At 45.8% G+C, this 26,545-nt stretch overlaps 1 protein-coding gene across 1 annotated transcript; it reads left to right on the top strand.

The window, feature by feature from the left end:
* Positions 1 to 881: 881 nt before the first annotated feature.
* WRNIP1 (WRN helicase interacting protein 1) lies at positions 882 to 26,128 on the top strand. The gene is made up of 7 exons (XM_042808613.1): positions 882 to 1,391; positions 9,830 to 10,021; positions 11,079 to 11,323; positions 20,361 to 20,590; positions 23,829 to 23,984; positions 24,804 to 24,883; positions 25,341 to 26,128. Exons 1-7 carry the CDS (start codon positions 882 to 884, stop codon positions 25,614 to 25,616), a joined length of 1,689 nt encoding a protein of 562 aa, XP_042664547.1. The 3' UTR covers positions 25,617 to 26,128.
* Positions 26,129 to 26,545: the final 417 nt, after the last annotated feature.

The raw sequence follows: 26,545 nt of genomic DNA, 5'->3' as shown, positions 1-26,545 counted from the left end.
AAACTGAGAATGGTTACGTAATAGAATATAATTAAATCTAAATATATAATTTAGGAAAGAAAATAAGACGTAAGGTGGAAAGAATTAGCACGGGGTCAAATTCAGGTGGTAGATCAGGACACTGATGGCATAGCTTTCTATGCTTTTATTTGAAATACAAAACAGAGATGTGGCACTGAGGGACATGGGGGGATGGGCTGATGTTTGGACTAGATGATCTTGGAGAAGGCTCCGGGGAGACCTTCCAGTATTTGAAGGGAGCGTATGAACAGGAGGGGGAATGGCTGTTCACATGGGTGGAAAGTGTGACAGGACAAGGGGGAATGGTTTTAAACTGAGACAGGAGGTTTAGGTTAGATATTAGGAGGAAGTTTTTCACCTCACAGAGGGTGGTGATGCACTGGAACAGGTTGCCCAAGGAGGCTGTGGATGCCCCATCCCTGGAGGCATTCAAGGCCAGGCTGGATGTGGCTCTGGGCAGCCTGGTCTGCTGGTTGGCGACCCTGCACATAGCAGGGGGCTTGAAACTAGATGAGTGTTGTGGTCCTTTTCAGCTCAAGATTCTATAATCTTGCAGGTTATCCCAACATTAAAGATTCCATGGTTCTATGAACGGGCCCCCTGCAGGATCACCTCTACCTAGGGCACTCAACAGCCGCCCGGGCGAGGCCCTTCCTCCGACGGCCGTACAGCCCGGGCCGCGATCGCCGCGGCGCAGGGCGAGGAAGCGCCGAGAGCCGACAGCCCTCCGAACGAGACGGCAGTGAGCACGTCCTCCCGCCGCTAGGGGCGGTACTACGGCTCCCGAAGGGCTGCGGGCGCAGAGGACGGGCCGCCTCGCTTCCCGCTCCGGCGCTGCCCCGACGGCGCCGCGGGAACCGATGGAGGGAGCCGAGGCGCGGGTGTCGTGCCCCGTGTGCCTGCGGGAGCTGCCGGGCGCGCTCATCAACGCGCACTTGGACCGCTGCTTGCAGGCCGCGGAGGGCGAGGCGCAGCGGGACTGCTCGCCTCCTTCCAAGAGGCCGCGCCTCGCTTCCGCCCAGTCGGGCGGCGAAGCGGAGGAGCGGCCCGAGGAGGCCCGCCCGGCGGCCGCCCCCGTTTTCTCCCTGTTTCGCGGGGGTCGGAGCCCGGGAGCCCCCGGCGGGAGGAGCGGGGCCGGGCGGGGAGATGCCGCCGAGCTGCCGCAGGAGGGCGGCGGGCCTGTGCTGCGCGGGGCGAGCGTGGCGCAGCGGCTGGAGGGGCAGCCCCTGGCCGACAGGCTGCGGCCGGACACGCTGCGGGACTACGTGGGGCAGGAGCGAGTGCTGGGCGCCCACACCCTGCTGCGGTCCCTGCTGGAGTCCCACGAGATCCCCTCCATCATTCTCTGGGGACCGCCGGGCTGCGGCAAGGTGAGTGCCTAGCACTGCGCCGGCTGGAGCTGGGCTCACTCTCAGGGGCCTGCACTCTGCCCGGCTTCATTTTCGAGGCTGGTGGACTCCAAGGGAGGGATTCGTGTCTGTGCTCACTTTTTTCCCCTGTCTGTTACCTTGGCTTCTGTGGTGACTGTCCGCTAGTTTGCACTTAGATTACAAAAAATGTAGCTTACTTCTAGAATAAAACATAACCCATGCCCATCATCCCTATTCGCTGCAGCTTGGACTTTGATTACACAGGCCAGATTAGGTTCATTGCAGCCAATGGGCTTCTTCTAGTAAACTCCTAATCCATTAAATAAATGTAGAAGCTGGGAAGCTTGAAAGCAGCAACAGAATAGAATCATAGGATTTCATTTGGAAAGGCCCCTTAAAGGCCGTTTAGTCCAACTCCCCTGCAAGGAACAGGGGCACCTACAGTGAGATCAGGTTGCTCACAGCCCTGTCCAGGCTGACCTTGAGTGACTCCAGGCACAGGGCATCCACCACCTCTCTGGGCAATCTATGCCAATGGTTCACCCCCACATAATAAAAACTTTTTCTTTATATCTGAATGTATAGGAAATGAAGTAAGCTTACAATAACAGCTTGCAAACGCAGGTTTGCTTTAGCACAGAAGTTCTGTCTCCTGACAGAATAAGACTTCAGTGTGGAAGGCAGCCAACACTGGCTAGGTGTGCTCTGTTAGGCACACATCCACCTTCATGCATGCAAGCCATCAGTTGATCTTCCAGTTGCAGGCTCTGACTGCTGCACTCTCGTATCCTACATCTTTTAAGATACCAAGGACAGAGGCTGATAAAATCCCAAAAGGCACTGTAGTGCAGCATGGCAGTGAAAGGATCCACAACTGGAGTGAGTGAAGGACCAAATAAATGCCTTGAGTGTGTTCACTCAAAGATCTCAGCTTGACTCATTCTCCCTGTATTTCATATTGGGATTTGAGGGGGGAGAAGCTAAGCAAGCAAAATACATGCTCTGTCAGTCTAATGTGTGCTCAGTTTTAAGTTTTACATATTATATGCAGGTGGGTGTCTTGGCTGTGTGTAAAAGCAAATGTGGGATATGTGAAATAATGACTAATGAATTAATGCTAGCAAAGCAGTTAAGAGCAAGTTGCTACCCTGTCATTGTCAGTATACTTCTTTTAAAGATAAAAAGCAACTTTATATGTGTGATGTTTGTATAATACCAGTTAATCACAATTAATAAGAAGAAGGTATGAGAGTGGTTGATGCATGGATTAATACTGTTGGCAGCGATGTACTAGGTTGTTCAGGCTAGACAATACACACCTGAAAAGAATCAGCTGGTGAATGTACACCATTGCTACTTCCTTTAAAACAGCAAGATAATACCAGAAAGGAAACAGTAGATGAGGTAAAGGAGCTGTTGGAGTGGGTCTAGAGGAGAGCTGTGATCAGAGGGCTGGAGCACGTCTTGTGAAGAAAGATGGAGGGAGCTCATAAAAATGGTGCTCCTAAAGGTTTTTGTGGGCTTTTGAGATGATTGTCACATTCAGTGTCTGGACAACAACTGAGCTCAGTGGACTTTGAGTTGTATTCTGCTGAGTCTACAGATATTTTGAAAGGCTATGGAAAAGCTTGCTCTTCAGGTGGTGACGGCTCACTGTTGTGCTACAGATGCTACAGATCTACTTTTGGAACCCCCTGTGTTGCTAAGATTGTTTTTGAATAATGGGTGATCTGTTTCCTGTCATGTCACTTTCACTCACCCGTGGTGTACCTTCCTTATTCATACACCTTGGGTACAGTTGTGTTTAGTAAGCTTGCTACTTGCTGAGCTTAAATTCTGCTACTGATCAGACTTGCCTTATGACTTGCATAACGACTGTCCTTTTAGAGTTGTGGTTGAATTCAAGTCATATGAGGGTTCTGTATTTCACTTGGGTATTAATTCCTGTCCATGCAAAGTAAACTAATCCCCTTAAAGATGGAAAAAGGAGTACATGGTTGCCTGCCTACCTCTTTTCGTGTACCATTTTGGATGAATATACATAAAATGTCTAAGAAGATGTTTCGTGGAGAAGTAACCTGAAACGCTTGGAGAACTGACTGACAGCAGGTCTGTTTTCTTTTTACACAAAGAATCACATAAATGAATATTTGAAATTTAAATGGTCTTGTGAAGGAAAAAAATAAGTATTAGCACTGTCTAAGGATCTCATGGACTGATATCTAAACCTTTTTCTACTAAGCATAGTCCTTTTCACTAGGAAAAATACTGAAAAAGAATTGCATATTGTCTAGCTTCAAATGCAGCAAGCTCACGTGCTAAGCTCTGTCCATCAAAGAAATTAACCTTACAGTAGAGGCTTGGTGCTAAAAGCGGGATGTGATTAAATATGTTGATCTAAATTTGGACATGCTTTGTAAGGTGATCATTTGGACTTCTTAAACTTCTTCATTCTCCTGCTACCCATGGAATTGGCTTATTGCTGCCCATCTCTACTTTCCTCCATTTCTATAGCCAAATAACATGTTAACCAGCACTTCTTTTAGAAAGAGTAAAGCAGGACTAAGTAAAAAAATAAGTGGACATGGAGTTAATACTTGGGGACAGATGTCAAATGCATGTATGCATTATTTATCAGTCTGGACTTCTGTGCTGGCAACCCTGCCCACAGCAGGAGAGTTGGAACTGGATGGTCTTCATGGTCTTTTCCAACCTGAGCCATGACAGACTGCTCTCATCTGAGCTAGCAGAGAATCAAATGCAGTATTTGACACTGAAGATCAAGAATGCTTTCTGAGAATTTTTATTATGAAATACATCAAAGTTGGGTACCTAGTTAAAAATACATTGTGTTCTGATCTTACTTGCTGTTGGAGCACTTGGCTAGTCAAGGAAACACAATGAAAACCAGGATACTTCTGTTGTGAGTTGACTATCTTTTGAGTTTTCATCTATAATGAGCCTTCTTATTTCAGGACAGCATGATCTTTGTACTTCTGATCTATCACCTTAATTTTTTATGAAGTCAGAATGCTTTAGGTGAGCTTGCTATGTCTCTTTGTTTCTGTTTTTACTTTTGGCACTGTGTTGAACACGTGAATGTGAATTCTGCTGTAAGCTGACCAGACAGAGAATAGAAGAAGAAAAGCTGCCTCAAAGAGATGCTGTGGTTTTTAACTTCTGAACAGTTAGCTTGTTCATCCTGACTATGCAAATTTTTAAAAGCCTGCATGAATCCTGGTGTAATCTGAGTATGCTGCACTATGATTTATGACACCTTAATGCAGGGATTTAGATTTTTGCTTGTCTGCCATGGGGCACCAATTTTAGTAAAGAGTTAGCGAGGGGACACGAGTAACTTGAGCACAGAATAATTTTGCTGCCGCAGATAGGGTTTAAGCCTTATAAACCTGGACGTTCTGTTTTAAATACGATAAACATTCCCTCTTGTGTATGCCATTTAACAGGGAAAAATGTAGGCAACGTGTTTGGAACTTGCTCCCTGTGATTAATAGGACACAGAGCATTTATGCATGATTTTCTGGGGTCTGCATATGCAAGTTGGTACCAAGTTAATATGCCATGTTGATACAAGTGCAAAACATAAAAAATCACCCACAAGTTATCCTGGAAATTTCCATTAAATGACCTCTGAGTTTGTATTTCAAGGAGACCCTTATATTTCTTTTTATTCAAGGCATTTGTCAGGATGCATCGGATGCAGCGCAAATGGAAAATGAGATTTTTATCTGGAAATGTGTATTGTCTTTTACAGAAGCATGGAGTCCAGAACAACTCTGAACAATAAGCTTATCTTTGCAGTTGCCTAGGTGAAGTCTTCAGATGCCTAATTTTGCTTATGCTAATTTAAATCCGGCATAACTTAGGTAGGGTAGTGCTGTGGGAAGACAAAACTGGAATTAGCTCAGCATATTTGTAAAGCAGTTGGAATATAGTGAAACAAGCCTGGATGCAGCAAATGGAGACACTGCTCCATTTCAGGAAATGATGTGCAGTGACCTTGCCTCTGTTTATGCTTGGTCTGACTTGGATTCTGGAAGTGCTCTAAGCCACATGCTGTTGCTGTTGTTTGGTGACACTTTACTCCTCCAGTAGTCTCACAGTAGGCTATTTGGGGTGTGAGGAACCAAACAAGTTGAGTAAGAATAGCATCTGCCCTTATGTAAGTGCCAGCTGCTGCCACTTCTGATTGCATTTATCTCAGTAGGCGTGTCAGAGCCACGTTCATCAGCCGTCCTGACAATTTCTTTTAGGCATAACCTGATGTGTTGCCTGTGTCTCTTGTGGCACAGTGTGGGTTCAGCTCAGGGGTGCTGGATAGGACAGTTTTAAGCTCCATCTCAGAGAGCTGCTTCCCCATCAGGCACCTGCAGGGGCTGATGCTGGTGATGGTGTCCATCTCAGGCCTGTGAAACTGCACGTGGCCTACAGTGACTGGTCATCAAGCACAGTATGGCCGTGGCTCCCACTGCCCTCACAGGGAGGGCTGAAGGTGAGAACAAAACTGTTGATGGTAACAGCAAGTAAAGAAAGGTTTGGAAATCCTGTCCAGAATAAAGGAAGAGGCAAAAATACAGGGCGAGTTATAATCAGAGAGCAGCAGGATGCCAGAGCATAACTCTGGTAACTTAATTGAAGACTCTGTAAGTAGGTAGATGTATCTAGCCTGTTGTGCTGTTTTTGTACTGGGCTTTCTCCATCTTTTGTCATCAGTACTGCATGCTAATTTCCACTGTGGAAAAAAAAACAGAAAAATCCCTTGGTGGAGAAGCCTAGATGCCAGCTAGATTATCCATGCTCAGGAATAATTTGTGCTGTGCTGCAGTCTGTACACTGGTTCCACATCTGCTTTGGTCACTTGAAGATACCTTAGCGGACTGGATGCCCTTTCAGACTGGTTGGGATAAGCTTGTTAGGGTGGGGTCTATTCAGCTGCAAGGGAGAGTTCTTCACCACAGCTTGTTTGCGTATAACGTAGTATGAATGTCAGCTCATCAGAACCAGAAGAGGTTGAGAGACATGAAAGGGCTGTGAGGTTGTGACAGCTGAAAGACTGTGTGTTTTCTATGACTGACATCTGCAACAGTTGTTTTGCCAAATTCATGCAACTCAAGAATGAATAAGGAAAGACACCATGAACAGGAAGCCATAGGCAGGTCCTTAAACAAAGTCTACCTGATCTTCCAGTAACATGACTTAACTATATTAGGTTTCACAGACACCTTATTGACAGAATTTTTCTTTGCTGTAGTCTGACTGTATATGTTGCTCTTCCAAGTTTTTCAGCTTCTCTTTCTGAAAAGAGCTGGGCAGTATGACCCCTAATACCTAGATGGGGCTTCTAATGCAGTGCTTGTTGTTTAATGACCTAGTAAGAACTACTGAAATGTAAACAACTCCTTGTGTTTAAGTGGTAAGTCAGTTTATGTCAGCATCAATAGGACAGGTATTATTTGTACTTGCATTTTCCTGTGTTCTTCTGGCCCTGAATGTGACATTATGGTAGCACACAGAATGGGAAATTAGGTTGAATTCAAAGAGAGTTGCTCCATCAAGGATACTTGCAGAGGGAGTTCTTGTCCTGCTAACATCCTACTAACCTGACCATCAAATCTGAGCTGTGTGCTCTGGCAGTGAGAGATGTGCTTGGCTCAAGGTTTCTGTTTCGTTCACAGAATCATAGAATATCCCTAGTTGAAAGGAGCCCATCAGAATCATTGAATCCAAAGCCTGGAAGCGCTGTTTGTGGGAGTGGGTTTGTTTCATTGGTGGGTGGCTTGTTTGTTTTGGTTTGGGGTTTTTTTTATTTTGGTGTCTTTTTTGTTGTTCCTTGAGTTGTTTTTGTATTTTTTTTATTTTTTTTTTAATCTGTGTTTGTTGCAGCTAGTGGGAAAAGAAATGCTCCTTTGGGTTGACATGAAAAAAATTCCAGGACAGTAGAGAAGAGTTTCAGTAGCTAAGCGTTCTGTGTGTAGGAGATCTGGAGTTTCTTGGTGTAGCGTGATACTGACTTCTGCTTGAGGAAAAAGCGGGGGAAAAAATGGAATAATAGGAAATAATAGGGTTACAGAAGAATGGGGTAGGCTTGACCTCTATTTGATGAGCAGTTTGATGGGCTAAATGATTGACTGTAGAGAATAGAGGGAAGAAGCCAAGAATGCGTCTGTCTGCATCAAGCAGTGCTTTTGAAATACAGTGTATGTTATTATTAATGCAGCTTTTGCTGACCCAGCAGTTGGCAGAGTGGGAGAGGTTATATGCTGGCTGAGGACCGCATAGCAGTTGTCAAGTAGATTCTTGTTTTAATGGTAACTTTCAAACAGATTTCTTTGTCCTTTCCCTACAAATTTCTTTGTATATTTTTTTTTCCTAAAGTAAGGGTAGAAATACAGCTCCCTGTATATCCTCTAACTTTTTTAAATGGTAGAACATTTTATCTGAAGATTGTATGTCTGATTTGACTGACTGAAAAACTCAAGGGTTCAGTTTCTTTTTGGCTTACAAGTATCAATTTCTTTGCTTGTACTGAGATACCGTGCAAAAATTTTGACTTTTGACCCTTGCTGGAGGTTGTGCTGAATGATACAGTGGAAAAAGCCATTCACCCTGTGTGCAGGAAAAAAAAAGTGATCTCTGCAGTCTTGAATGCCTCGATTTAGATTTGTGTTGACCTTAACAAATCTCTTCATCTATGTCACCTGATATTGATGAAGTGTGAGTTATCAGTTTAAGTGGTGCTATAAGAAGAATAGCAAATTAAATTCTACTTTTTCCTCTCTCCACTGTTACTGTTAGAGAAAGAAGTGGTGCACTTTCCATATTCAGATTTGATATATTGGGGGTTTTCTTGCTTTCAGTGCTGGTAAGGCATGAATACATGCTGAATCAAGTCCCTTTTGTAAGGAAACACCAACTTCAGTCTTAGAGTTTTGTTTTCTTAGCACAGTTTCAAGTGTCACTTTTTGGGGTTTTTTTTGTTCTTCTTTCTGTTTTTTGGTCTCCCAGCCCTCCCTGATGTCTATAGGTTTGAACAGCACTCTGGAAAATGCTTATGTCAGTCTTGTTTTCTGCAGCATTCCCAGGAGGGGAAGGGCTGCTGCTTTGAGCTCCCAGGGACGAGAGGGGTTCTGGCTCAAGTCTTACATCAAGACGTGAAATGATACGTCTTCTGAAGACAGAAACCTCTTACAAAACCGAAAGCAAGGATAGATAATAACACATCTTTCCCCTTTGTTACCTCCGTCCCATCTTAGGCTGGTTGCCATTTCAGAGATGTGGAGATCCTTTAAAGAGACAGAGCAGCACTGTTAGGACACTGCCAGTGGCAGTGGTCTGATAGATGGTGGCTTCTGCAGTCTCTCTGCAAGAGGATCAGGTTTGAAGCACCTGCCGCTTTAAACTCAGTGCTTAGAATGTCTTCTGAAGCAGTTTTATCAGCACCTGTCCTGCTCCTCAGCTGCTGAGGTTCTCCAGTGTCCTCGCCTCCCCCTTTAGCAGAAGTGAGGTGATGGAGAAAACGCCTGTTTTTCTCTAGCAGTACTTTAAGACGGAGGTAATACAGCTCAAGGCATGCAGATACACCTGAGAGGAGTGATGGAAGGTCTGAAGACCGTGCCTGTGTTCAGGTGTAGAGAATCTGCTTGCAGGGTAGTGCTGGAGGCTGCCTCTGTGCTTTACTGGGGGCAATGAAATGTGCTATAAATAAATGACAATGTGACAGAGCTGTCTACAAGGAGAGAAGAACAGCAGAGCTGCTTACTGAAACCAGTCAATGGTTTGTTTAGGCAGCTACCTTTTTCTACCCCAGGCTTGATGACTCTTGACTGTTTAGATTGAGTTATATTTTCTGAAGTAAGCATGTAGTTTTTCAGTGCTCTCGTTCTTTTGTGGAGGGCTGCTTTTTGACAAATCTAGTTTTTATGTGTGGTGGAAATAGAGAAAGCTGTAACAACATTTATGTAGCTTTTTCTTTCTTAAATGCAATAGCGCTGTAAGCTCTTCTGCAGGTATCTCAGACCAGCTATTCATCCTTTAAAATACTCTACAGAATAATTGTACAGTGAATTGCAGTCAACCCATCTCTTGTGACAACTGTGTCTTTGGAGAAGAGTTTTTCTTCAATGGTGAAAGAGACAGCTGTCGTTGCTGGCATTTTCAGTGTTAAGACTGAGTAGGTCTGGTACTTAAAAGTGCAAGCCTTAGAAATGCAGTGTGGAATTGGCAGCTACTCCTAGCGGAAAGTTTTTGAGTCTTCTGTGGGCTACAGTTGCATGAACTAAAATACCCTATTCTCTGAACTGCCAGCACTGTCCCTGTGTCCAAAATATATGTCTTTCTTATTTATGTACTGTCTTCAAATTAGTATTTTGTGCCCAAAGTGATTTTTATTACAAAGTTATCCCCTACTGCTTTTTCAGACTACCCTCGCACATATAATTGCCAACAGCAGCAAAAAGAAAGGCATGAGGTTTGTGACGCTGTCAGCCACAAGTGCCAAGACAAATGATGTTCGAGATGTCATCAACCAAGCCCAGAATGAAAAAAGACTCTTCAAGAGAAGAACCATTCTCTTTATCGACGAGATCCATCGGTTCAATAAATCTCAGCAGGTATTGTGTTGCACTGCTTGTTTGGAAAAAGCCTTTGTCAGAACATCTGTGAAATTCCCTACTTAAGATGATAACTTACTTTGGGCTTTTGATTTTAATTTTAATGCTTGTGGTAAATGAATTATGTAATGCAGTATTTATGTCTCTAACTAACTGCCGGACGTCGATGTGCTGTTCCTGTGATTCAAAGATTGAAAGAAAAGGCTGAGCTGTACCTGCAGTTGATTTGTGTACTGGGCTTTAGATGACGTTTTCCTGGAATTTTATTACTTCATATTAGTGACATTTGCTGTACATACCTTCATTTCAGCCTGCACCATGGTGATAACATTCCAGGTTGCTTTTTAAAAAGCGTGGAATGCATATTTGCACGGAGTGTTTGTTTTAATGCTGTGCTCTCCTCTCTGCAGTAACAGAGAAAATAAAGGCATAGCATGGTTCTTTGGGACAGAATGTTGCTGCAGCCATCACTTGGCTGTTTCCTATTTCTTTTCCTAGGTATAATATTTTTTAGTCGTGCCATGGAAAGCTTAAATTCTGTCCTGACAGTTAAGGATACATCCATGGTTATGGAACTAAGACATGGATATGGAACTGTGTTGTGATCTTCCTGTAGTTTTCTGAGGTGTTCTATTGAATTAGATGGAGAACTGTAGCCCTACACGTTGGTTCAAAGAGTTAGAAGTGGCCTCATTATTTGTTACGTTTGATAACACATTTTCATGTTACCTCTTTTGCCACACAACAAAATGAAGTTGCCTAAGTAAACTAAAAGTTTACAGACTTTCAATGCTTCCTTTTTAGCTGGTAGAGTCATGCTCATTGCAGGAATGAATCACCAAGGTGAACAGCTCACCATGTGCATGAAATTAAATCATTTAATTAGCTGAGCAGATGAGCTGCCTTGTCAGTGAGGTTATTTGTCACATCAGCAGGGAACCCAAAGACTCACAATGCAAAAAAAAGTATTTGAAAATGCTAGGTAGCCTACTCACATGGGATGTTTCAGGTTGTCATTGATTGAAATCAGTTGTTTCTGCTTCCCTCCCATACTCAGGACACTTTCCTTCCTCACGTCGAATGCGGGACGGTGACTCTGATAGGAGCAACAACAGAAAACCCGTCCTTCCAGGTCAACGCCGCTCTTCTCAGCCGCTGCCGGGTGATCGTTCTGGAGAAGCTCTCAGTTGAGGCGATGGAGGCAATTTTGCTGCGGGCCGTCAAGTCCTTAGGGGTCCAAGTTTTGGGCCAAGGCAACCAGCACAGCAGCTCTGCGACTGGCAGCAGCGACGAGAGCTCGGAGTGAGTACTTTATGGGCTGCAGGGTGTTAACGCGCACAGCCTGAGGAATTGACTGCCTGCCAGGGAGAGGATGAAGCGCTTAGGGGGTGGGAAGAGAAACCCTAGCCACTTCTGATAGTAAAGAAAAGAAGTGGCAGCATATGGCAGGGGCAGCAGGGTGACAGGAGGGAGAGAATTCAGAGCACTGGCTCTCTCCATCCAAAACATAATCTTACCGTCTGGATTAGGACAGAGTTTTATACTTGGAGCTGTAGCTCCTGGCTCACCCCCCAAGATATTTAAATCCATTCCTCTGCTGAGGATTTGCTGTGGAAGCCTGTAACTGAGTCTTTTTCGTATCCTAATGTGCATTACTTCTTGTTATAGGTTGTGAACGCATCACGTTTCCACTTAGTAGCAGATGGGGCATCCCCTATTAAATTAACTTGGAAGCGCGTGACAAAAGTTTGTTGTTTTCTAAGGGTTTTTTCAATGGAATCAGAGAGGATGTTGCTGGTCTGTAGCTTCAGCATAAATGCTACATTATGTTCTGTGATGTGCTGGGAGTGTTTGCTGTGAGATGTTAATAGATTATTTATTTTTTCTGCCCCTTTTTGTCCAAACCAGATAGTCATATTAACTCTGGGGAGAGTTTGAAATAAGTGAGATCAAGATTCATCTCTATGGGATGTATATTTGACTTTTGAAATGGCTAGATAGCAAATAAGAATAATGCTTGGTCCTATGCTGCTTTCATGAAAGTCATCATTACAGTTGTTTCTTGATGGTGCTCATGTGTACTGCTAGTCAGTTGAAGTGTATTGATGTGATGGAAGTGTGTAGGCACTCTGTGAATTAGATGAAAGAGAATATATTGTGTCCTTTCAGTATTATCACAGAATGCAAGCAGTAAGGATAGCTAGCTGGGATGCTGTGGTCAGGAAAGGGACTGAAAGATGTCATTCTCACTTCTGCCTTTTTTTTTTTCTTTTTTTATTATCCTTTTTATTTTTTTAAGGTATCGTGGCTTGTTTTTACTCCTTTGTAACATCTATGTGGTGATAGGAATCTTGGAAGAGAAGGCAATAGAACATGTCATCTTTAACATAAAGGCACAGCTGTGCTTGTGGCCACACCCTGACTGAGGTTCAGAGACTTTCCTTTCTGTATAGGATTAAAGTATGAGGCATAGTTTCAGTTGCAGTTGTTTGGGTTTGGGTTTCACTGGATTCCCTGTATCTGTAACCTCCTGTTAGCAGTAGATGATTTAAACAGCACAATGTGGTGTTTAATCAAACTCGAAGAAGTCTGGCAAGCAGACTGTCAGACTAACACAGTTTCAAAAATATATCCATGAAGAGAAAGTGCCCCACACCAATTACCAAGTGGGAGCCAGATGCTTTGAAGTCAGAATTTAAGAGGTTTTGTTGCAATCTCGTTTAACCTTTTTTATTTGTATTTTCTACTGCTATCTGGTTTTGATCAGTAGCTGATACATAATCTTGCTGTGGAATTTGGCTTTTTTTTTTTTTTTAAAGCCATTCTGTCCCTTTTTCTGATTCAGTTTTGGTCTCGTTGTTAACTCCTCCTTGCTTCACACCCCATGCTATTTTTGCTCCTTCATTTCCTCTCCACCTACCACTCTCCAGGAGCCGCTGTGTCTTCTTGCACCTTTTTTACCTCACCACATCTAGACAGCAGGGCTAGCATTAGACACAGGTAGATAAATGTTCAATCTATCCTGGGGAACAAATGAAAGGGATGTTAAGAATTACAGCTGAGTTGGTTGTTCACTTTGGTCACCTTTTTCAGAGTTGAAAAAGGTGCTGTAGCACTGCATGTCCCCAGATGTGAGGAATGCCCACTTCAGAAGGGAGGCAGAGCTCCAGCCAAAAGGCAGAAGAGGGGCATGAACGTTAAATTACGGTTTTAGTCTCCTTAAGGAGTAAGTTTGTTTCTAACCACGTGCAGTGTGAAATTCTGCATATGCTACTAGGAATCTGTTTCTGAGATGGTCTTGGTATCATGTCACTTGTGTGACCTTGTTTAGATTTTGGAAAGGAAGATGATTCTTTATGGTCTCTACCTTGGTGGTGAATCTTCATTAATTTCTACAGGTACCTTGTGTGCACAGTGAGAGTGAAGCCATTGCTGAATTTCATCGGTTTCATTGGCTCTGCACTACGTGCATATATAGCAGTTATCAAAAGGAAAAGTGTACTTTGACCAGGATCTATTTCCTTAAGTTTTCTTGGTGGCTTTTTCTTGTCTCGTTCCCACTGTTGCTGCATGTTCATAATAAGGTTAGACTACCTTGCTTCTTTTTTACACTTGTGGCCTTTTCTTTCTGCAGAGTTGAACCACAGAGAGGCAGAATTTGGCATCTTTTTCTTTATGTCATCACGCTTGTGCTGGGCTGCCTAGTTCTGGGTCCAGCATTTGGTAGCTGAGAAGAGGGGCAGGATCACCACCCTTCACATGCTGGCAGCACCTGGCTTCACGTAGCCCAGGGCACCATTCATCTTAGTGACTGGGGGGTCCCTTGCTAGTTGAGCTTAATGTCCAGCAGAACTCCAAGGTCCTGTCCAGCTGGGTAGAACGTGGTGACTTTCCTCCCCATGGGCAGAAATCTATGCTTCCCTTCACTGAGGCCCATGGGGATCTTGCTTGGAATGTAACAGCAGCACAGCAGCAGGAAAAATGGCAGAAAGCATTAGGGATAGGGAGTAATGGCTGTGACCATTATGCTGCTAGAAGCACAGGCACATTTTCTTCACTCTTTGTTTCTGCTTTATTTCCATGGTGGACGTGGACAGCAATGACGGGGCTGATGTGTGGCCCAGCTGCTGCACGGCCCCGGTCTCACCAACTCCATCACTGTTGTATTGCTGCTGGTTGGGTGGCCTCTTCTTTGGTGATGCCAGGTCCTGGCAGTTACTGGCCTTCCTCTTGGAGGCTCACTGGGTCCCCCCAGGTGGGCTGGTGCCAGGGGGCCCTGCCATAGGTCCTGCCAGCTCCTTACCAGGCACTGCCAGATCCAATGTGGAGGTGGAATGGGAGCATGATTGGCACCTCATCCCTCTTGGAGCTGGTAGGGCTGCTGAAGGGGGCGGAAGGTTTATTACAAGTGTTCTTGCTACAGCTTTTCATTGCATTGAAGAATATGGAATTGTTTTCTCATTTCTCCTACATTAACTGGATGATCACTAGCACCTCGTGTTATTTGGAATTTTTCATGGGACGGATGTTAAAAACTGAAATTCAGATACTACATACTAAGCTGTTCTGCATCATTAAATCCCTGGGCAGTTGGGACAGGGACAGTTAGCACATCCCAGGGCTGAGGATGTGCAAGATGATCAAGGGCAGCTCTCCCCTGCGCTGGGGAGCCTATCACTGGGCCCAGCGCTCCAGCTGTGGCCTCCTTAGAGCTGAGCAGAGGGGCAGGATCAGCGCCCTTTGCACGCTGGCAGCACGCTGGCACCTCGTGCAGCCCAGCTCAGCACTCACCTTTGCGGGCAGCGCTCCTTGCTGGTTCAGCCGAGAGTCCGGCAGGACTCCTGGGTCCTGTCCAGCTGGGTGGCTCCGGCTGCGGTGTGGCCCGGAGGTGTTCCACCCCAGGGGCAGAAATTTGCCCTTCCCCCCGCTAGTTTAAATGGCGGGATCATTGGAGTAACTTGTGCTCCATCTCCGACTTGTTGAAGCCCTCACGTGGTTTGTTAGCACTGCCATGAGTGCCGATTCCTGGTGGTGGAAATAAGGTTGTGTTTCTACGCCCTCCCCAAGGAGCAGAATATGGAGGAAGCGTCATGGGTAGGGACAGCAACGCCAACAGCCTGGTCAATAACACAGAGACTTTTTCTTCTTTGTTGTAACAGATGTTCATTTTATTTATTTAGTCTGCAAGCAGCAGGCCGAGAGGTAGATGCCGTCCTCCCAGCCTGCCGGAGCCGTGCTCTGACGGCAGTGCAGTGCCGGCCTAGCGCCGCCGCCGGGGCCGCCTCTTGCGGGGCGGGGGCGAGTCCTGGCGGCTGCTGCTGGCCTTCCTCTTCGGGGGGCGCCGGGGCCCCCCACGCGAGCGGTCCCTGCCCTGGGCGGAGGGGCCCGCTGCCGCCGCCTGCCCTGGCTCCTCCTGGGGCTCCTCTGCTGAGGGCGCGGTGGCGGTGCTGGGGCGCCCGGGTCCCCCAGGAGAGCTGCCGGGCAGCTCCTCGGCGCTGGGCCCTGCGGGGCTGGTGGAGCGGCCTGGGCCCGAGGCGGGAGGCTCCAGATGGGAGGTGCTGGTGATGGCGCTGGCTGCAGGGCTGTCCTCCCGTCCTCCAGCAGCGTGGCTGTCCTGGTGGTCCAGCTCGTGGCGGATCGTGGGGCCGTACAGGGCTGCTGTGGTGCCGATGAGCCTTCTCACGAAGGGCACCACATCGCCGTCGGTGATCGGCTGCAGCGCCTGCAGCAAGGCCTCCTCGTCCAGTCCATGCTCGCACAGGAAGTTCATGGTGGTCCACTGTGCTGCATAGACTTCCCACCAGTCATCGCTGGACTGCTGCTGGATCTCCTCCTGCAGCCATTGGAGCAGGGGTTCGAGGTCTCCCTGGTGTTCTCTGAAAAATGCAGCCCAGACCTCGGCTGGAAAGTTGTGCTCAGGTGGGATGAGCACCGGCTCTGCAGGCCCCTGCTCCTCCTGCAGGCCTTGATCTTGGTCTGAGTGCGCTGCGGGCTGCGGGACAGCACACTCAAGGAAGTCATCATCCGACCTCACCGAGTATCGGATAGTTGTTATTTCGTGCCCGCATACGGCACAACTCGGCTTCTTGTAGGCCCACCAGATGGCACAGCCGTAGCACAACTGGTGTTGGCAGGGGGTCACGTAGGTGACATCCTCCCGAATTTGCCCGCAGATGGGGCAGACCCAGTCGGATGCCACGTCCATGGCCCCGGGCTGTGCGGTGGGCTGGGGAGAGCTGAGGTCGGGAAGCTGCTCCCCTCGCTGGTGCTGCAGCAAGCAGAAGGTGTTACGAACTGCAAAAGAGAGAGAGAGCCTGCGGTCACTCGCTGCCCCGGTCCCTCAGCAGCAAACCCTCCCGGTCCCTGTTCCCCACCAGCTGCTGCAGGGGCCTGATGTCCTGCACCACTCACCTCTGCCGCTACAAGCGCACCCTGTGCGGCCCCAGCTGCCCGAGGCAGGCAGGGCTGAGGGAAACGCTGCTGATACTGTGGGACGGGCACCAAGAACTGGTGCCAGCAGCCCCACAGCTCAAAGCAACCAACTCGCTCAGTGCTCCAAGTCTCGCAGCTATGCTCAACTGGAGTCCAGGCACGAGTGCACGCTGGCCTCTGCCAGAGCCCAAATCTATACAGGGAGGGCCAGTGAGGTCACAGTCATCTCCATTGCTGACATCACAACAAATTGGTCGGTGACCTCACCGTCCATCGCTGCATCTATTGGGGCCCCAGCCTGGGCCTCCATCATTCCATGATTTTGTTTTGTAATTGTGATAGACTTGGGGAAGTAAAGGTTTTACGTATTTCTACTGCGCGTGTAACTTGTAACCAATTTGTCATTAGATGGTGCCATGAGACAGCATGGCAAAACTAGATAGGTCCAATATGGTGCAATGGATGCCGCTTTGGCTGTCCTGAGGACCATCTCGTCACAGGTGTTGTCTGCCCGCCCTGCATGGATGATGGACCGCATGCCCTGTTTGCAGTGTGGACCCTGGGGCCTGCTGCTATTGCACGGCTGGGTGCAGTGGAAACAAAAATGGTGGCAGCGTGCCATGGTGCAACCATGCAGTCCCACTTCTCCAGGTCTGTGGGGCTGTAGGTATCTAATGTCACCTCCATGCTTCCACCAGCAGGAGATGCTGTGACAGCAGGTGTCACGCTGGAAGAGGACAGGAGAGCATGGGCCGGCCTGGGGAGGGTCCCTCAGGAATCCCCCTCCAGCTGCCGGCGTGAGGCATTGCCACGCTGCCTACCTGCGCTGCTGCACGCGCCTCTCCGCGATGTCCCGGCTGCCTGCTGCCAGCAGGGTCGGGGTACAGCAAAGTGGCTCTGAGACGGCGTCTGAGAGCTGCGCTAGCAGCACCCAGAGCACGTTTCAGCTCCCAAGCTCGCCCTGTCCACACTCCAGTCCTCGCACACTCGCTCGGTCGGAGGCCAGGCACGAACTGCCGGGCCGGGCTGCCGCGCCCGCGTTCAAGCAGCGTGGGCCAAGCAGTCACAATGCGTCGCACGGAGACGTCACAAACCACGGCTCGGCCGTGTCGCCAGTGCTCACCTTCACTGGGTGACATCACCACCCGTCCCACAGCGATGTCGCCGTCCATTGATGCTCATCACTGTGCGCCGGCCTCACCTGCTGCACGCGTGCCAGCAGCACTGCAGCCCCAGCACACGTTCCTGGGCTTTCCCCAGCACCGCTGCCCGCTCCATTCCCCCCCACATTTCGTGTGCTCAGTGTCAGTGTTTCTCACCAGTCTGTGGCACCTGGACCGTGTCTTCCCACAGGCCCATTGGGTGGCCCTGGTCATGACACACAGAGCCAGGCACGTGCAGCAGGAACGTTTACTATTCAATAAAATTTCCACTTTCATCTGTTTCTTGGACTAGATGATCTTTGAGGTCTTTTCTAGCCTTAGTGATTCTATGAGTTTTGCTTCCCACGTGCATAATTGCTGTTGAGTGAACCTTTCAGAAAATTGGAACATGTGGTCATGCTGCTATCCCGGATGCTGGCAGCATTCCTTCATTGATGCATTTAATGTTTTCTATTCAATCTTAAGTGTGCAGTGGTCTGGGCTGCTGAAAAGCCAGCTACTGCAGAAGCAGCTTAAGGCTGCTGATTAGCTTGAGCAGGATAGCAAAAGGGGACTGCATTTGACTAAAAAAAGAGAACTAGAATTACTAATAGGTTTTCATTACAGAGATGCTGAATTGCCGCAGGGGCAACTGTCTGCACTTGTGAAAGTGCTGTGAAATTAACTGACCACCAGTGAATAGGATGTGTGTGCGTACTGAGCCTGAATATGGCCACCTATGGAAGAACCCCAGGCAGTCCCAGCTGGTAACAGCCTACTGAACAGTTTTGTTCAGTAACTGCACAGGGTTTGCTTGCTACATACCCCATACACTTCCACTGTCAGGCCTACAGTGGTTATCTGATGCATGTCAGGGATTGCTATCCTGATCCTACTTAGTTTGTGAAATGTGATGAAATAAAAGCCTAACATGCTTCACATGTAACTTCTGGTCTGTTGGTGTTCAGCTGATGTTGCCACGTCCGAACTGAGTGGATGAGGTGGCTCTGCTGACCTCCTGACTGAGGTGCCAGAAGGTTTATTAGAGTTGCACTTGCTACAGCTTTTCATTGCATTGAATAATGTGGGATTGTTTATTTCTCCTGTGTCACTGGTGCCTCGTATTCAATTTGGAGTTTTTCACTGGGCAGTTTTTACATAGTGAAATTCAGATTCCTCATCTTAAGCTGTTCTCCATTTTAAAAATGCATGGAATTCAAGCCAAAGATCATGATACAACTGAAACGTTTCAAAAATTAAGGAGATCACTCCCAGCTGTGCGCTGTTACTGGGTTTGAGTTTGACTCTACTTTTCTGTGTGTTCTCCTTCCTCTGATAAGTTCCTGCTTTTGTCACAGTTGGATGTTTGGGACGGGCTCTGCTTTTGTGAGTTTGTCTGTGCACTTTCTAGGCACGTTGAAGGAGGTGAGCAGAGACAAGACCGCGGTTTATGTTAATGTCTTTTCAGCCAACGTAGAATTTAATTCTTAAGAAACACAGAGCGTCACTACAGAAACTGGAATCCTTTTCTGTGTTGTGTCATCACACGTGTAATGTTTCCTTATCAGTTTTACATCAGTTAGCGGGTTTCTCTATGGTCAGATGTGCGTTGTTACATTGTCGTCATCTTCACTGCCATCGCATTGTGCCTTGTAAAGCATTCAGTGAACTAGTGGGAGTTGGGGAACATGAAAGGAGAAAACACGCATTCGTCTTCACATTCGTCTTTTCATTCATGGCTTTTTACTTTTATCATTTCAGTGCTGCCTGAGTGTGGTATCTCAAATCTAAGTCAGATGATAAACTAGATGGTACGTGATGTATTTGGTGTTAGGTAATGCAGTAGGCGTGCAGCTCCGTGAAATGAAGGACTTCTGTTTTCCTGTTGACAAGCCAAGACGCCATGCAGTTCAGCTTGTGAGTGTCTATATTAGAAGTACTGAGAGGTTTTGAATTGGCTGGTTTGCAAATCAGTTTTTAACATGGACTTCCTTTTGGTCTTCTGTGTTGAACAATGCAGGAAAATTGTTCCCTTTTTGGAACATCCATCTGATTTCCTTGCTGAAAAGAGAGTTTCTGGGATAGAGTCCTTCTTCAGAGAGAACAGTGTAAGGCAGAGAACCATGCGTATGGTAGCGTGTAGGTTGCTCCGAAAATAATGCCTCCTATTTATTTCTGTAAAAACTACCACAGATACAAAAATGCACAATAACATTATTTAATAGAGCAAATTCTCATCTACAAAACACCATTTTTCAACAGTCACCACTATTAGCTATGCGTTTTTGCCAGCAATGTATGAGAGCCTGCGTGCCACACTTGTAAAAATCTGCACAGACTGTTAAAATTTGAGGTTTTAATTCCTCAGAAAAATTACTGTGATTCAGTTATTCTGAGTGCTAAATGTTTGTTTTTCTTAACTTCTGATTGTGTTGGGTTAGAGATCACGGAATAGGGAAGCATTGCGTTACTTCAAATCATTGGCTCTCATCAGCACATTGTGCCAACTTGCTTGTGTGTGTCCCTTGATTTCCAAGTAATTTGATACATGTGATACTTGACCATCTTGCTTCATTTTTCTGTTTCCTCATTCAAACACCAAGAGGGTATTTGAAACTCCTTGAAGAAGGTACAGTTATTCTGGAGTGCTGGCTTAAACCCCGTTGCCTCTTGACAGACTCCATAAAGAAATGCCTTACCTAGCATGATGCGCAGCAAGAGAGGAGCATGAGGTGGGATAATGCCACGAAATATTCTTGTTGCAGATTACCTGTGTATGTAGAGGAAAAAGCTCTAAGTACTCTCGCCTACCTTTGTGATGGTGATGCGAGGACTGGATTGAATGGACTTCAGTTAGCAGTACAGGCCCGACTGGCAGCAGGGAAGACCACTGTGCTGAGCTTTACCAAAGGTTGTTCTGTGGATGGAGTTCTGATAACGGAAGAACATGTGAAGGAGGGTCTGCAGCGATCGCACATCCTCTATGACCGAGCAGGTGAGTACCTGACACAGTTTCTGCAAAGTAGCATTTGGAAGAGCCTCCACAATTCCCACTACTTCTCCCCCTTGCATAGCAGTTGCTCTGATGAAGCAGCAGATACAGTTAAATCTGGCCTAAAAACTGCTTTTTCTTTGCACTAGAGGAGGCTCAGTCAGAATTTCCTCATTTGTTCTCTCTGCTTCAGAAGCATAGGTGGATTGAGAGACATAGGTGCAACCCTGCCAATAGTTGTGTAGTAAAATGTTTTGGTTTTTTTTAAGGTTATTGGGATATTGAGGTCTAAGAGGCAAGTCTAAGACAAAAAGTAGTATTTTGGTTAGGAGGCTTGTTCTTGCGGTGGCCGGCAAACTTCCATTGATGTCTTTATTTCATTGAAAGTCTTGGTAGTGGTCATGTTCACAACAGTGTTATTCAAAAACCTGAGTGGCTTGCTTTGCTTTGAGACTAGCTTTTTAAGGTAATGAATTTTGGAACTTGCTTAGGACAGGTCACTTAAATCTAACACATTCAAGGCTTCCTGTTACGCTAACCACTCTTGCTAATCTTGTGACTTGATATTGCAAAGGTTGGCCACCATGCATTTTTATGTGAGAGGGCGGAAAGACAGTGACTGATATTAGAAATCACACAGATCCCCTTGAATGCCCGTGCAAGTTTTTCAGCAGTACTTAAATTCCTCTGCTGTAGTATCATACATTCATGCCAGGTAGCATTTTTATGCTGTGCCTGATGCAGCTCAATTAACTGTTCCTATTGAAAAGCTGTGATGAGAGATTTCAAAAGGTTGTTGTAGTGTATGTGTCTGCTCTTAGCCTTGTTACAGAGAGGAAATGATGGCTCATTGTCAGGAAGTGCCAGCTGTGCAGATATCAGTATATTAGCAGTTGGCAAGTGGCAGATAGGCAATGGGGAGGGAGAAGAAAAATATTATGGAGTATGTGTGGGAAAGAAGTCATGATTAAGGAGGAGGAGAAAGAGGAAAATCTGACCAGTTTACTGGTACAATTCTCATGTACTGAGTATGTACCTTTGTGTGTTAGCTGTTGGCTTGTGGCTGCTGTCACATAGAGCTCATCCCAGCCATCCTCTGTGTACTTGATTTTGTAGAGGTGGCTCAGAGTGTTTCTGCCTAATGATCACATGAAGGCTCATGTGTTCATGTCCAGCTTCTCACCCACTAGGACCCCCAAGTCCTTCACTGTAGGGCTGCTCTCAATGAGTTCTTCCCGTCAGTTTGTATAAATAACTGAGATTGCCCCAGCCCAAGAGCAGCACCTTGCACTTGACCTAGTTGAGCCTCATTAGGTTCACATGGGCCCACTTCTGCAGCCTGTCCAGGTCCCTCTGGATGATTTCCCTTCCCTCCAATGTATTGACTGCACTGCTCAGCATGGTGTTGTCCTCAAACTTGCTGAGGATGCACTTGATGCCATCATCTACGTCATTGATGAAGATTTTGAAGAGCTCCAGTCCCAAGGCTGACCCTCTGGGGACACTGCTTGCTATTGCCCTCCACCTTGACATGAAACCATTGATCACAGTCCTTTGGCTGCGTCCAGCCAACCAGTTCCTAATCCATTGAACAGTCCATCCTTCAAATCAATACCTCTCCAATTTAGAGAGAAGGATGTGATAAGGCACCATGTCAAAGGCTTTGCAGAAGTCCAGAAAGATGACATCTGTTGCCCTTCCCTTGTCCACCGATGCCGTCACTCCATCATAGAAGGCCACCAGATTGGTCAGGCATGAACCAATGGAAATTGGTAAAGCAATGGTTAGGCAGGAGGAAAAAATCTTCTACAATGAGGACTGTGAAGCACTGGCACAGGTGATGTGGTTGATGGCCCATCCCGAGATACTTTCAAGGCTAGACTAGATCAGGCCCTGGGCACCCGGATCTAGCTGTGCATGTCCCTGTTCACTGCAGTGAAGTTGGATTAGATGACTTTCAGAAGTCCCTTCTAACTCTAAGGATTCTTTATTTCATGTTGTGTGTTTCACGTTTGAGCTGCTCACTGTTTTCAAGGATGAACGCAACATCTCGTAGGGGATTTGTCAGGACTGTGTGCTGTGATCTTAGTTCCTCCAAACTTTGTGGTGTGCCATCATGGTATACCTAAATGTCAATGGTTTGTGGGCCAGTTTGGCCCGTTTCTGTGACTAATGGGGATGGAGAGACTCACAGACCAATGCTGGGAGAGGGGGAAAGGAGATGGGCCGAAAAACAGAACAGTGGCAACAAGCTAGGGGAGAAAACTAATTTACCAGATATAATAGCAAAGTGTGAAATAACACAGTATTATACTATATGATTGGAATTGAAACTAATAAATTACATACAATAAGATGGAAAAAACCCTAATGCCTAGGTAAGATGCCTGGGGAGCACACACTGCAGAGATGAACAGTAAGAGAAGGAGGTTGTTTCATGACTTGTGGACAGCTTTATCTTTCCCTCTAATGGAAATGGAACAGTCCCATCTTCTGGGAGATGTAGTTCTTCTCTTCTGAGAACCAGGTACCTGGAATATCAACAGCCCATGGAACATAGCAGTAACACTTCAACTCCCAGTGCACTACAGGATGTCATGATGTGGAATACAAATAACAACAAATCATAAATCCTGGCATTACTGCAAGGTTTTCCTTTTTTCCTGTGTATAATTCGTGTCTGTGTATAACTCGTGTCTGTCTTTGCCACATGCTTTGTTTTCAAGTTTTATTTCAAGCTTTATTTGATGTGAAATTTCTTTTTCTAAGATATCTCCTGCATATATAATTGCTTTTCTTTTATTCTTCTGCTGCCTTCTCAGCACTCTATGTATAGATCCCAAAGCCATGTTTCGTGGCTGATATATTCTCATACCTTAGTTTGTGTGCATTAGGAGATACAGATACATGGTCTTCTTCCCAACTTCTTTTCCTTTTTCTGAAGGAAAGGCCGTAGGGTGTCAGAAGCAAATTGTTGGCCATATAATGTTTAAGCAACAGAACAGACCACTCTTATCTTTATCTACTGTGCTGTTAGCTGCTGGTGTGGTGATCAACATGTGAGAGCATGAAGGTGCTGAGAACACCGATGAACAGCATGATCTGTGTTTGAAGAGAACTGGATGAAGCAGGTTATGTTTACCTACTGTGATCTAAGGAAATACGTTCTGTTCTCTTAAATGTACTTTGCTCCTTTTCCTCCAAATAGCTCTCTTTATCTCTGCTCCCCCATTGTGAATAGGAGAAGAACATTACAATTGCATCTCTGCCCTGCATAAGTCTATGAGAGGCTCAGATGAAAATGCCTCCCTCTACTGGCTTGCTCGAATGCTTGAAGGTGGTGAAGATCCACTCTACGTGGCAAGGAGGCTGGTGAGGTTTGCAAGCGAAGACATAGGTACATACTTTCAGTATTTCTTGGTTGGGATACTATGTTGGACTAAGATCTGCCAGTCTTCTGACCTTCAACATTTAGTACTTGTGGGGTAGGGGTGAAATAAATACCAAAACAAATACTGGATGCACAACAGGTATGAAGTAGTGAAATGGATCGTGGCCAACAAAAAGTGTATGCAGACAGAAGCCTACATTTGATGTCCTTGTGGTGACTGTTGCTGGAGGAACAAAGATTTTTGAGGTTAGGTTTTGATAGTGTATAAATACCGATAGTTTCCAATCTAGCCATGACTGTAGGACACCTTGTGTCACAGAGAAGGTGTGTGGCAGGGATGTCTGGGTTTTTGTGTTTGTTCCACTGCTGTAATTACTGTGGAAGCCAAAAGCCTACCGTGATGTGCAAACCTCATGATAGGTGGGTCAGTAGTTTTAAGGCATTTTGTTTATCCTGAGCAACAGAAGCAGCAATATTTTTAGTATGTAAATGATGAGTGAAGACTTAGTAGATCTGGGGAAGCTATGTCTGTATAGCAATAGTTCCCCATTTCTTTTTCACAAAAAGGAAGTGAATCCTACACTACCTGCTACTGCTCAGGCCGCCACTCTGTGGCAACAGATTCAGGCTTTCAAAAGGAAAAGTGAGAAGGTTATGGATGGAAAGCATCTATCTCATGTGTTGCCAAGTATTTTAGTGGGTGTTCGACCACCACCTGAGACTGCAGCTTTGAAGTGTGCATGGGGAGCCTTCCATGGCAGAGAAGAAGAAACGTGATTCTAGTAAACTGACTTTAACCTGCTTTCATGTAATCCGTTGTTACAGGGCTGGCAGATCCTTTGGCTTTAACACAAGCAGTTGCTGCTTATCAAGGTTGTCACTTCATTGGAATGCCAGAATGCGAGGTAAAGGCTTCATTAGTTCACTGATCTAAGAGTAACTTAAATTGTAAGATCTTGTTGTAATTATCAGAAAGAAACTGAGATTGCGAGAGCAAGGCAAATCTATTGGTCCCTTCTAGGCAAGGCTTGGAGTGAGAAAACATTGTTGCTCCAGAAATAGAAGCTGTCCTTGAAATGTCACTGAGCACATGTTGTGGTATTTCAAATAACTTTGTTTTTCTCCTATTCTTGTTTTCTTTCAATTATAAATAGTCATATATCCAGCTGTTGTAAAGTATCTCTTCTTTACTAGTAGCCAAAGTCATGAAGGACTGTGTTGTTGTGAAATAATATTCATACAGTAGCAGCACCAGGAGGTCAGTATATACATGAAGGCCTTGTCATGCTACACAAAACATCTGGATAATAGACACTAGAGCTTAAAACAAATCATTTAACATTTTCCCTTCCTTGTTTCCAGGTCATTCTAGCACAATGTGTAGTGTATTTTGCAAGAGCACCAAAGTCTATAGAGGTGTACAGGGCATATGGCAATGTCAAAGAATGTCTGAGGATGCACACAGGACCTTTACCACCAGTTCCACTGCACCTGAGAAATGCCCCGACGAGGCTCATGAAGGACTTGGGCTATGGTAAAGGCTACAAGTATAACCCCATGTACAAGGAACCTGTGGAGCAGGACTATCTGCCAGAAGAGCTGAAAGGAACAGACTTCTTTAAGGAACGAAGAACGTGACAGCCCTGCTCTGAATACTTCTTGTTTTTATGATGCATACATTTGTATTGGGATGAAGATTTCCCTGCTGATTGCAGCCCAATATTTTTGGAGCTGAGAGGACGAAGTCACTCCGCCCTTGAAGTATTCTTGTTTTTTTCTGCTGTCATTCCAAAGGAGTTTTGTAAACCACTGCAGTCAGGCAGTATGGAAATATCAAAGTAAGCTTTGCAATAGAGTTCTGTCACTTCTGTCACCCACTGGTTCGAGGGAATTGGAGAAAAAACTATCTTCCATTTTTGGCTCTTGTAGAGAAATAAGGAATATGATCATGCTGCTTTTCAAAATGTGTATCCAATTCAAACTTTTAGAATGTTTATTTTCCAGAAGAATAAAGAGACTGTGTTCTCCTCTCCCACACTGTGGGAGGAAGTGCAGGAAACAAAATATAATTACAATGTAGTTCTTCCTTTTATGATTTTTCAAATTTTCTCCAACAACATTTATTCAACTAATAAACTTGTAGAAAACAATGCTTTTGCATTTGTTTGAATACTTATGTCAGCAGTGTGGTTGTGTAAGTCTGAAGATCCTTTCATTTATCATGTCTTCTTCTATGGCAAATGTAAATTATTTTTGGAACCAGGGTAGTCATAAAAGTCTCTGAATTGATTGTTTCTCTCAAAACTGGAGAGGTGTGGATTCAAAAGACGGACTGTTCAGTGGATTAAGAATTGTTTGGCTGGTCACAGCCAAAGAGTGGTGATGAATGGTGTCAGGGTGGAGGCTGGTCACCAGCAGTGTCCCTCAGGAGTCAGTCTTGGGACTGGTGATCTTCAGCATCTTCATCAGTGACATAGACGATGGCATCGAGTGCAACCTCAGCAAGTTTGCAGATGACACCAAGCTGTGCAGCGGTGCAGGGGAGAGGAAGCCATCCAGAAGGAGCT

This window comes from Centrocercus urophasianus, unplaced genomic scaffold (genome assembly GCF_019232065.1).
Source record: "Centrocercus urophasianus isolate 14NV4802_14NV808 unplaced genomic scaffold, USGS_Curo_1.0 seq_11, whole genome shotgun sequence".
Classification (NCBI taxonomy): domain Eukaryota; kingdom Metazoa; phylum Chordata; class Aves; order Galliformes; family Phasianidae; genus Centrocercus; species Centrocercus urophasianus.
Note: the sequence above shows the minus strand (reverse complement) of the source record. Positions and strands in the feature narration are given on the sequence as shown.

Bases quoted from the DNA above. Each gene is read 5' to 3' on its own strand.
- WRNIP1 (XM_042808613.1), top strand. From the start codon at position 882: ATGGAGGGAGCCGAGGCGCGGGTGTCGTGCCCCGTGTGCCTGCGGGAG. The intron at 10,022-11,078 runs GTATTGTGTTGC...TCCCATACTCAG, and splicing joins GGTTCAATAAATCTCAGCAG to GACACTTTCCTTCCTCACGT. The intron at 11,324-20,360 runs GTGAGTACTTTA...TTCTTGTTGCAG, and splicing joins AGCAGCGACGAGAGCTCGGA to ATTACCTGTGTATGTAGAGG.